Source organism: Hetaerina americana, unplaced genomic scaffold (assembly GCF_022747635.1).
Source record: "Hetaerina americana unplaced genomic scaffold, ioHetAmer1.1.p SCAF_5, whole genome shotgun sequence".
Taxonomy (NCBI): Eukaryota; Metazoa; Arthropoda; class Insecta; order Odonata; family Calopterygidae; genus Hetaerina; species Hetaerina americana.
In genome coordinates, this window is record NW_027287095.1 from 15,783,694 (window position 1) to 15,795,902 (window position 12,209).

At 38.6% G+C, this 12,209-nt stretch overlaps 1 protein-coding gene across 1 annotated transcript in view; it reads left to right on the top strand.

Annotated features, from left to right (window-relative positions):
- The window catches only part of LOC139693580 (tubulointerstitial nephritis antigen-like), a 94,344-nt gene that overhangs the window by 80,109 nt on the left and 2,026 nt on the right, over nucleotides 1-12,209 (top strand). The window contains exons 5-7 of the mRNA XM_071591792.1: nucleotides 2,843-3,135; nucleotides 4,865-5,025; nucleotides 7,170-7,312. Of these exons, the coding sequence (XP_071447893.1) occupies nucleotides 2,843-3,135; nucleotides 4,865-5,025; nucleotides 7,170-7,312 (597 nt within the window). The remainder of the gene's footprint in view (nucleotides 1-2,842; nucleotides 3,136-4,864; nucleotides 5,026-7,169; nucleotides 7,313-12,209) is intronic.

Below are 12,209 nucleotides of genomic sequence, written 5' to 3' on the forward strand. Positions count from 1 at the left end.
CATAGTTCTGAAGTGCTTAATAGACCAAGATTGCATTCACAACTAGAAGCAGTGATAGAAGGTGGCTCATGCGTCGACGTTCGAAGGATTCCCTTTCCGAATGAGGATCACCGCCGCGGTCCACCGGACTAAATCGTATGGAGTCTTTGGGGAGAAAAAACGTCGCATATAATTTCCAAACCTTAAATCGTAGAATAAATGGTATGAAGTGCAGTCTTGTGTGAATAATATTCTTTGCTAATTTAATTGGCAATACTTGCGAGGGGATTTCACACTAATCTATTTTCAAATGATAAAGCTACCACTGTGACTTTTGTATAATTTAATGACTTCGTTATAACCACATTAATTCCCTTTTGGAAAACTAAAAATACATTTCCAAAAGTCATACTTTTCTAACAGGAATGAGTATTTGCATTTGAACATGAGTGGCCAAGGGAGGTTATATGATAAACTGTATTTATACATCATATTCCAATCATTAGCGGTAAGTTTTCGACAAAGACCGCTCATAAAATGTAAACATTTGGATGGGGAAATGGAGGTTGGAATTTAGGACGTTATACTATCCTCTACACAGGATTTCTTCCGATGCTCCGATTATTGTAAGGTAGAATATCAATATTATAATCGTTTAAGATACTCGGCTGTGGTAGCAAGCCAGGAAGTACACAAATAAAATGTTTGCTTCGCGTGTTGCTTGGCAATGCGTGCTGGAGGATGGTGGGAGGGTGTGTTGCGGGCGGCGAGCAACCAAGGATATCTGCGCTCCGATCCGCGGTCCCCTCTCCAACTCGCGCGTCGCCCAACCCTTGAAACAGCACCGTGCGCCAACTCCTTCGCCGATTACGGCTGCAAGGAGGTTTGTCTGTAAACCAAATCCATACATACACATGTCTCTTTCTTCAAACTTGGAGTAAACGTAGTTGAAAATAGTGCTATTTCATTGGAATTTGGAAAGAACGCCTTCGCGTATTGTTTTTTTTTTCAATTTTTTCATCTGAAAAAAAGCCAATTTTTTTAGTGTGAGGAATAAATGAAAAAGATAAAATAGTACATCTCATGAATATCTCAGCTACCATTCTTACGAAGAACGTGGTGACATGCTTTAGGATTGAACAGATGTACCTGGCTCAAACCGACTCACCTCAGCGTTAACTGGTGGTTTCTTTATTGGGATAAAATATGTAATTATATATATATATATATATATATATATATATATATATATATATTGATATTTATTTATGTATATATGTACAAGTGAATATGTGACATAATAAGCTTGAAGTAAGCAAGAAAAGTCTCTTTACAATCGTAAAGGTACGAGGCTTTACCCCCATATGTGGCAACCTTTTATTTGGTTGCCAAGATGTACTATCAATATAGATCAGTTTTTGTTCGCTCGCAGGTTTCCGCGGCGATGAGTAGGTGATTGCCACATTTTTCGGGCCGCGTCCGCGTATGTCGTTTAAATTCACAACAGTTTCGCCAGCTATCCTGCTGGCGTCCTCAGGTCAAGGATGGAAAGAAGCTCGTTGTCCCGTCTTATATAGGGAAAATCCGGCGCCAATACCGGGAAATTTCTTCGGCCAATCAGGGAGCGTCCTCATATTTGCGCGAAATAATTCTTTTCCACGCACTGTGGAGTGGATATCCACCCTCTCTGTTAAAGTTGTTTGGCCTTTTAACGATTTCAATGGCCTCTCTAATTATCCTCGGGGAGTATTTTTCTTCTTTCGCTATTATTTTAGCGTCGTTGAAGAGAATAGAGTGTCCGGGTTCACTCCAGGCGTGCTCAGCGATGGCCGATACTCTAAACTGTTTGGTCTTGATTGCTCTCTGATGTTCACTCATGCGTGTTTTCAGCGCTCTGCATGTTTCACCGATGTACCATTTGCCGCAAGAAACTTTTGCCGAAATTGCTGTGAATTTAAACGACATACGCGGACGCAGCCCGAAAAATGTGGAAATCACCTAGATCAGTTTTTTACGATATATCGGAAACTAGAAGTACTTTAATCACCTACCTATTAGAGGTTGGCTTTGGGCTGTCATGGCGACTATGACCGTAACTATTATTCGATTATGTTTCGTAAGAACCTCCTCTGCCCCCCTCCTTATTTCCTTCTTCATTTCTTCGTCATTCCAATCCCCATTCGTGTATTCTAAAAAGCCTCTCATCTCCTCTTCCTTCCCTCCTCCCTGCTTTCTATCCCCTCCCTCTATTGCGACGGCGACCACATTCACCATCCCACCACACCTCGACATTTCTACCTTACACTCATTTTTTCTACCTTATTCGGATTTATCCCGGAAAATCCTCCTCTCTTCCGACCATATTATCGTTAGGCTTCTTCTCTGTAGAAATCATTTTCTTCATCTTCTCATTATCCACATCTCAATAACCTCTATCCCATTAAGACGCTCATCCTTTTGCCTCTTAGGGTAAGGAGGGGTATCGGGCCCATACGGCACTCTTCTCCACATTTCTATATTTACTAATCTTTCTTTCACTTCTACACTTGAAGTACCCATTCTTCCATTATCGTCTCGTCGGCAAGTACTTCGTTAGCCAACGTAATCCTTCTCCCAGAAGCTCAACTGCTACGCCCATCGACTTCCCACATACCTCAACTTGCTAACTTCCTCTGGTTTATTGCTTAAATGTTCACTTTAGCTTTTCTGCTTCATTGCGATCACATCGATTTCGTGGTTATCCTGTGGTTAATCTTCGCCTCGTCCTACTCCCACCTCCCCGCGTAAATGCACCCATTGGAGGGTAGGATGGGGCAAGCGACACATATCTGACGGAAGCCCGCCTTACGTTATTTTTCTACAGGTCCATGGTATGCAGAAGGTGATGTTCCACGTGAATGAGAGCGTCCCGGCATCTTTCGACGCGCGCCGCGTGTGGAGCGCGTCCATCTCGCGGCCCTTGGACCAGGGGTGGTGTGCCTCGTCGTGGGCCCTGTCCGCCGCCTCCGTCATCTCGGACCGGGCCTCAATCGCTGATCGCCTGGTCGGGCCCCTCATGTACGAGCACCTGCTCGAGTGCCAACCCGCCTACTCAACCAGGGACAAGTGCGCCCCCGGCCATCTGCACCGCGTCTGGAAGCTGCTCTCCGAGTTCGGGTGAGCCGTGGCCTCCACGTCGATTGCGATGTAGCAGTGAACTTAGTTAGGATCGGCTTATTCATGTATCCATAAATGTATCGCTCTCTCCAATTTAGTAATGTCATTCAGAGATTAGAAGCATACGTTCCCGGTGTATATTGAGGGCGGTAGTCATTGATTGTCATCGCAAATTTGGAGTCTTTATGAGAAATTTTTATTTATTCTTGTGTTAAACGTGTAAGGAATTTTATTCTCACCTTTTCTGTTATATTTTGGTTATTTATAGTTCCACGTACTGTAATACCGTATTTAGAGGGTGATACCATTATGACTCTTGTCTATGACTCCATGCAGAATAGAAGTCTGTTATTTTAACATTGACACCACTGTTATGATGTTAGTGGGCTCTGTCGCAAAAAATGTTTAACGTAATCATACAGAGAGATCTACAAGCATTATAAAAGGTTTATGCAATCTTTAGAAACGTCAATTATAAGTAGGTCATAAAGTAATCATAAAGAGGGGCCATTAATTCTGAGATTGCATTGATGCAACTTTCCAAAAAATGAAACAGGACAGCTAGATGAGAAAGAAGAATTGAATAAAAAATGTTTTTTTTGGAAAAAAAATTCTTTTATGTGTCCCAGGAGCGCACTATCTCGCTAATATTCGTATCCATAATCATCACCAATTATCAATTGTGCGTGTGCAAAATTTAATCATTCATAAACTTTTTTTGGCCTTTGAAAGCCACTCCATTCACACTCAAGCATTTGCTTTTGTTGACAACGATTGAGATTGGTGTATTTTCGGCAGCACTGATTTGATGGAGAATTATCTGTTAGGCTTCCTTCATTGTAATAGAAATTTTAATTTTAAAAAAGAACACTACAGTTAGCTGCTATCCTTTTTTAGAGGAATTTTATAAATATTTTTTACCCAGTGTAAACGTCTATTTGGTATTTTCACTTCTTAAGACTTCATAGGACTCCAAAATACAATATTTTTTAATAATACTCGGATATTGTCCCATTGTACTACTACGCATTAGCGGATGACTCCATTAAAAGTTACAGTCGCAGCTCTCGCAGTTTCTTTAAATTTGTAATTATAGAAGTCTCCATTTTTCACCACAATTCTGTTAATTTTTCATTATTAAGGACGCTTTAGTTGAAATTTAGAAATTGAATTTGTATTCAAGCAGATACCTTTCTACTGAGAACAACTCCTTAAGACAAATTCTTCATTATGCAATTCACAAACAGAAGATATTAAGTAAAATATTCAGAGTTTTATTCATAAAATATGGCAGTGTTGTGGTCATATATTAATACATATTCAATTATTTAAATATTCAAATCACCCAAGGACAACATGGCATTATGCAGTTTTTTCATAGTATATCCTTTGTAGTCTTATGGAGGAACTTTTTTCTTCACCCCATGGGGCACAAATAAGACCCCTTGTATGATTTTGGAATTTTGTTGTTGGATTGGACATGGAAGCTGCCAGCATGCCAAAGTTCAAAGATCATTTCTTTTAAATATAATTGAAACATATTTCCACATACATAATGAACAATCTCTTTTATAGTATATGAGGTTGGATAGTTTCAGTTAACTGACGCTAATGGCTAGGATTCTTGATGTATGCTCTGTGCCATGCCATGGAAGCCAATGATTGTAGACGTCAGCATACGCATGCACCTACCTCCTCCTTCTCATCTCCATGGTTATGTCACCCTCAGGGCTCCCGAGAAGGAATGCATCTTGCAGCAAGCCCCCATGGAGGCCACGTGCCGGCCCAAGCCCCGGGGCTTGTGCAGGAGAGAGAGATCTGGCCCTGCCTACCGCCTTGGCGACATGATGCGTATCCAGGACAACATCCGGTGGTATGGACCAATCCAAGGTGAGGGGTCAAAACATGACTAAACCTGGGAAGTCATGGGCTAAGCATATATTTTTTTATGTCGTTTGGTTAAAAAGTTGAATTTTTTAGTCATATATTTCCTAACTTGTTAATTCTTTTCTCTTAACGTCTTAGTATAGAATATCCATTTTATTGAAGAAAACATGGCTAAAACCTTGATACGTTAAAAATGAATTTGTCAGTTAAAAGGAGATCCACGCAAGACTAGTTTCAGGTTGGTACCAAATGTAAGGGAAAAGGGGAAAGAATGGAAGACTTCAGCTACAATTTGGCACTTCTTCTTCCTTATTTGGAGAAATATGACTGTTTGCAAGCCTTCATGATGATTGACGGTTTCATTCAGAAATGGAAAATTTTTAAATTTGAGTTTTCAGAGAAGTAAAATTATTTATTGATCAAAATAATTTCATAATTTGCTTAAAAGTTAATTAGAAATTAATTTCATTGGACTTTAAGTTTCAACATAACTCAATGAAAAATAGAGTATTAAATTTAGCCTGGTGAAGTTAACCTTTACAGTGTACTTCCCCAAGTATTGTCCATGACTTGCATCATAATGGCACAATTATAATGGCCATGGGCGAACTTACACTAGAAGCACTCTCTTGTTACCCATCCATAGGCATGCTGAGGATGATTTCTGGTGGATCCCATGAATTTTCATATTCATATATAGGCTACACATTGAATAATAGGCCAGAGTCAATCGTTTTTTTTATTTCCTATTTTGTTCCTTGAATTTACTCTTTTGTTGTGTTGATGCGGGCTAGAAAAATCAGGGGAAGTTCAGTTGCCATAGTAGAGGCTGAAATTTCCTAAATAATTATCAGGAAGAGATGAGCATTTTGGTGCATTCTGATGTCATTTTTGGGTGGACTTGACTCTGAAATCTAGCATGAATGACATCGGCAATTGAGGTCCAATTGGGGGCAGGACTAGAAATATAAAGTAGACCTAGAAAACCTGTAGGGGAAGGAGGCATTTTCACACATGAAAAGAAATTTATTTTGTTTTTATGTGAAATTTTTAGGGTCAGGAAGGGCATATTAATTATGAATCTTTTTAAAGCCATAAACATTACCCAAAGGGAGGGGGGGAGGGTTGGATCTACCCATGGTGGGGAGGGGTTGGTGTCCCCATAGTGATCCCCAGCACCACCTCCTGCTACGTTACATTTTCCCATTTGTCACTCTGTAAAATTAACAGTTAACTTTGGTTTATTTTACGTAAAATTTTACATAAACTTTATAAATGCATTGGAATGTGCTTTCCTGTGACACTCATTTATATGAGAGACGATGCATTATGTCTTAAATGCGAATATGTTTCACTTTTGAGATTCCTTAGCCTGAATTTTAATTTTCTGACTCTTGGAGTCAGAAATTGTTATATATTAAATACTACCAATGCTCATGTATTTCACTCTCCACGGAGAATTAACAATTAATAGTAGACTTTGTCCCAGAGATATTACACACACTCCCAAAAGGATTAAAAATGGACGCTCTCGAGCAATTAGAGATTAGAAGGCACTTGGTGAACCCCAACACGACACTGTAATGAGAATTATTCCCATACCCCTCCCCACTCCTCTCCGAGAAATTAGCCTGGAAATGGTCAAAACAATCCATCAACGCACCTGCAAGCCCCCACCCCTCTCAAATCCTTCCAACCCTCCCCGCCCCCACTCTGTCCTGAGGGTATATATTCTTGCTCTGTCTGTTTTGCAAATTTGTACCTGATGATGCCGCAAGTCGGTGAAATGCGTTGTACCATATAATAAAATCTGTGGAAAAGTACGAGTCTTTCTTTTTAGTACGGAAATTAATAGTAAACTAAAATTTGGAACTTAATTGTAGAAGTTAATTACCTAAATGTTCTAGATTCTCACAATTTGAATTTTATTTTTACCAGTAACCGAAATTCTTTAAATGATGTTGAGATGCAGGATGTGTTGAGGTAAACTTTGAAATGTACTCTAATGCATATAACATTTCAAAAATATTTGTAATTGACTAATGTACGATGTTATAAATGCCCTTGATTCTCCTGTTTGATTCCCTGTATTAATACAATGATTCCTCGCAGATTAACTGAACATAAACAATGACTTGTTTCCACAGCAACAATGCGTGTCTACCAGGACTTCTTCCACTACCGAGGTGGAGTGTACAGCCGGCCAGCTGGATCGGACAACAGGGATAGTCATGGCTACCACTCCGTGCGCATCCTTGGCTGGGGAGAAGAGGGAGGCATCCCATATTGGGTAAAGAAGGGAATCATATTTATTTGTGCATTTTTGTACAAGCCTAGGCACAAGCTGTCATCAAAGCTACAGTTAAAATCTCCACTCATGTAGTCCTACCTCCACACACACAATGGGGCGAGAATCACTCTCCAGGTGGTATAAAAATAATGATGAAATGGATGCAGCTAGCATGCAGAAGTCATTCCTATTGGGGTGCCTCTGCCTTATGCATGAGCATAGCCCAACAGTAGGGCATCCACCACTTACTTACTTGTCCAATGTTGGCAGATGTAACTGGTACTCTGTAGAACCCCTCTTTGAGTCTCTGACCTTTATGAAGAAAATGAAACCAACTGGTGCTTGCCAGAGCCTTGGAAAGATCATTATAGAATGTAACATCTAATCATAATATTCATAATATATTTAGTTTCCAAGGAACATACATAGGGAATATGTAGTAGATAGGATTTTGCAAGAAATAAAAGGTTAATAACAATTAATACTAAGAGATATTAGATGAATAAATACAGAGGAAAAGAGTACTGTTGACATTGTTTGATAACTTTTTAGTTGCTCATGAAATCAAATCCAGAGCATATAGTAACACTTAATTAGTAAAAATATTTTTACCTAACCTTTAATATTGGTATTGGGTTTTGTGGATAATGCATTTGGGGAAAGAGTTGTATGAACTCGGTCTCATCACTAATAGGCTTTTACATGACATCCTTGTCCCATGGTATGTATACTCTGGGTATTTTTTATGCCATATGTGAAGGGACAGATGGTAGTGAGGTAACAGGCTAGAGTTTACGAGCAGTGAATGACCAAGGGAAGAAAGCAATAGAGTTCTGAAGGAGACAGGGTCTAACCATAATAAGCATTCAATTTAAGCATCACAATTGGCATAGGCAATCAGAAAAATGCCCTGGGACTCAGAAAATAATAATTTTAATTCTGTTTAAGAGATTAACTTGCAGTTTCTGCAGGTATTCATTTCCATTTCACATGGTTGTATGGATTTAGATCACTCAATTAGAGTACTTATGGAGGTGAATTGATCGATTCAATAGGATTAATCAGGGAAGAAGGAAGAGTAAGTGGAATGGCAAAGCACTGACGGAAATGAAAAGGAAGGAGTAGTGGGAGATATTGGAAAAATTGATGAGTGAAGAGAGAGAGATGGGTAAAGAAGAAGAAAGATGGAAATCAAAAGCCACAAAAGAAACTAAAGGAATATGAAATAAAAAAAATTACTAGGAATCCATGGGTTACAGACAAGATGATTCGGGAGATAGATAGAAGAGGGAGAGAAGAGAATATAAGAACCTAATCACAGAATATGGAAGAAGGAAGTACAAAAAGCTAAAAAATAAAATGAGGTAAGAAACTAATGGGGTGACAAAAGAATGGTGGGAGACTCAGTAAGAGGATATGGAGGGTTAGCTGAGCTAGTGTTGAATGAGTGCACTGTATAGGAAAAAGAAAACACCATTAGGAAGTAAGAAGAGAAAACCTGTGCTCAACATCAAAGATAACGCAGGATTATTATTTGCAGACCCAGAAAAGATTTAGGGAAAATGGAAAGAAAGAATGCATAGAGGATATATATGATAAGGATTTTAAGCAAGCAAGTTTAGAGATGGATTGGGAGTATGACAAAGATGAGCATAACTTAGACTGATTTATTGCGAGATAGTAAGGGCATTAAGGGAACTGTAAACAAATAAGTCCTTTTAAATGGATAACATCCCCAAAGAATCACTTAACTCTTCAAGCCTGTGTAGGAATTTAAATGCTTTGTTCATACTTGCGGTATTTAATTTTTTGTGAATCTCTTTCTCTGTAGCATCCCTTCAAATAATTCATGTTTTTTAAATTTTTATTCTAAAATTTTAAAAAAATTAACCTCATGTAAAATTACTTCTCCTATTTAGTAGAAATTTTACTTACGTAATATTTCATATATTCACTTCTTCATTCGCCTTTGAGTTTTGAACCTCTGTTCCAAAAGTTCAGTTCTGTGTGATAAAATTTGAAACAATCCTCTAAAAATAGGTCTGCATTGCAGTCTGGGCACCCATACACTGTATCCCTCCTTTTACCTCGTGCGGAGCACAGGGATCTTCTTTGAGGCCTGGGATTCTTCCCGCTCGGCGGTTTCTCTTAGATGAAGTGCCTCTTGACCAAACTTCCTCACTTGAACTTGCACAGTCAGGTCCAATGCTCACTTCTCTTTCTCTGTCCAAATCCAACAAAATTGTCTATGTTATTTTCAGTCAAAAAAAGTTTAGCCCTCTTGGAATCCTGAGGTGTAATACACAAGGTTTTTTCTACTTCTTTATCCCAAGAAAAAATCTAACAACCGACACTAGACAGTGGTGAAGCCTTTTGCCCTCCCAACTGTTATGACAACTCAAAAAGAAAGAATGGTGCCAGAGAAATTTGATTGGGAGAACTCGCTTATCTTCCTTATATAGTGCCTTCTCATGTAGCCAAAACAGAACGATTAGGAGGACTCATATTCTAGGAGGCCAAGAGCAACCATAGATATTAAAAAAACTTCCATGGCACAGCAGAAAAAAATTCAAAACCTAGAGAGCTGAGCAGGGAAGGGGGGTGGGGGGGGGGGGTACTACGACTGTGAGGAGAACCATGCTGAGGGGCTAATGGTTTAGGAGAATATGGGAGGAAGAGTTTCTATGGGCTAAGGCAAACAATATTGCAGGAAGAGTTATTATATGTTATTAGTTACTTCATAGCATTTATGAAGGAAGAATTTGGCCAGAAGGTATTGTCAAATCAGGGTTAGTTCTTTTCCAAAAAAGGGATAGGCAGGGTATGGACTATAGACCAATAATGAGTTCAGACACAGCTAAAGTGGTTCTCAGGATCATCAATAAGAGGATGGAGAGTAGGGCAAATGGTTATTTAATTACTTTAAGGATTATTTGGTTTGGCTTCAGGACTGGGAGAGAAGAATATGATGCCATAGCAGTGATGAGGTCACAAATAGAGAAGAACATAAATACAATCAGGATGTCATCATATTTGTTAGTTTTTTTGATTTTGAATGGTTAAAATGGGGGGAATTAGGTAGATTTAATGAATGAATAGCAGATAATAGGAGTAGACAGGAGTGATGGGAGACATATATGCAATCTGTACAGGTCTCAGACTGCTCAGGTGCGAGTGGGGGATGGAGAGTTGGGATGGGCAGAGCTAGGCAGGGGAATGGTGTCCACTATATTTTGTTCTTTGCAATATACATGCAGGGATAAGAGATGTACGGGACGGAGACAGGGGTAAAATTGGGTTGGGGAGCCATAAAATCAGTTAGGCTTCTGGGTTAAATGAGTGGACGAAACTGTTTGTGAGTAGAAAATAAAGATTATTTTTTAATACAACAACTTTATGGTATATATACATGCATGTTATACATGGAATATGATAGGAAACTACAATCATATTTATAATTATCTTTGTTAGAATGAAAATCTTCAGAATTGGATTTAACTGAAGATTCCCTTGAAACAAATGCCTACGGAGATTCTTGTACAGAAGTTGAAGTATAATGTTTTATTAATTTCAAAAGAATTGTCAAAATTGATGCACGATAGTCCTTAGTTTGGTAAACCATTCAGTAGTACTAGTATATACATATGAACAACTGCTGTATGCATATCTTGCAATAAATAGCTCACTTCTCACAAGACTACTCCTGCTCACCACGACAGACAATGAACAGACAATACCGCATTCCTATTTAATAGTTACTATTTGGCATCTCTACTGCATTAAATTTGTTTATGACTCATGCCCTGAATTCAAATAAGAAATGAACCGGAGAAAAACATTCCAAGGCTTGCATTAATGCTGCATAGCAGATTTCAATGGTCACACCCAAAACTACTCTTTGTTGACTAGTATTCCATGTCTATGTTGCAGTATAAAACCATCCTTAGATGACTTTATACTGCAACATAGACATATCATCAAAATGTTGATGACCAAACACAACTTTTATGCCCTAAGGTTTCTTCCACATGGAGTGACACTGCTCCGTAAACAGAAAATTTGTTGTAAAATATCTTTCAAGTTAACTGCCAGATACTTAATTCCTGTACTTAATAATACATTAAAGGTATATCACTCGCAAATCAGCCTTGCCTTTAGCAATGTGCTTGTTTTCAATTGTATTTAGGAGCTCAGGAGTTGAAACAAGTGTGTGTACTTCTGAGAAAAATGTAAAAAGTCTCAGTGGGCATTAGTCATTGCAAAATCAGGAAAAAGAAATTGATCTTATTATATTATTAGTTTTTTCATTGCTAGATTACATAAAAAGTGAAGTATTACTCTCAAAATGGGGATAAAATGACTATTTAGGATAGAAATTGAAATTTTGTGAGGTGGCTTTACTCATGTCCAGCCACCATCACAAAATCAGAGGTGGGCATTCCTACTTTTAGTATTGTGAAAATCACCTTTAAAAAGCATTGCTTCAAGTCTAGAGAAGGAAAATAACATTCAAATGACTACGGTAGCAGTCCAGGTCTTGAGGAGCACACCCCAAGATAAGGGTCAAGGAAAGCATTTTTAATAAGATGGAGGTCAAGCAGGGATTCATTGGGAAGAAGAGATAAAACTTGTGGAAGGGCTACTGAACTGGGGGCTTCAAGAGTGTTTGTGATATCCAAATTTTACGACAAACTTTTTTGAAGAGTAAAAAAAACTGAAAAGCGTTTTGACAAAAATTGTCCAGGATCAGTTTGGGTTTGTGAATTCATGAGCAGAAACAAAACATTGGCACTTAGGTGCAAGGAAAATGATATAGGAGTTCAAGCTGCAGTAAACACAAGTCCTGTAATTATTTTAATAAGTTAGAAGTATCTTTAGATAGAGTCGCTCTGAAAAT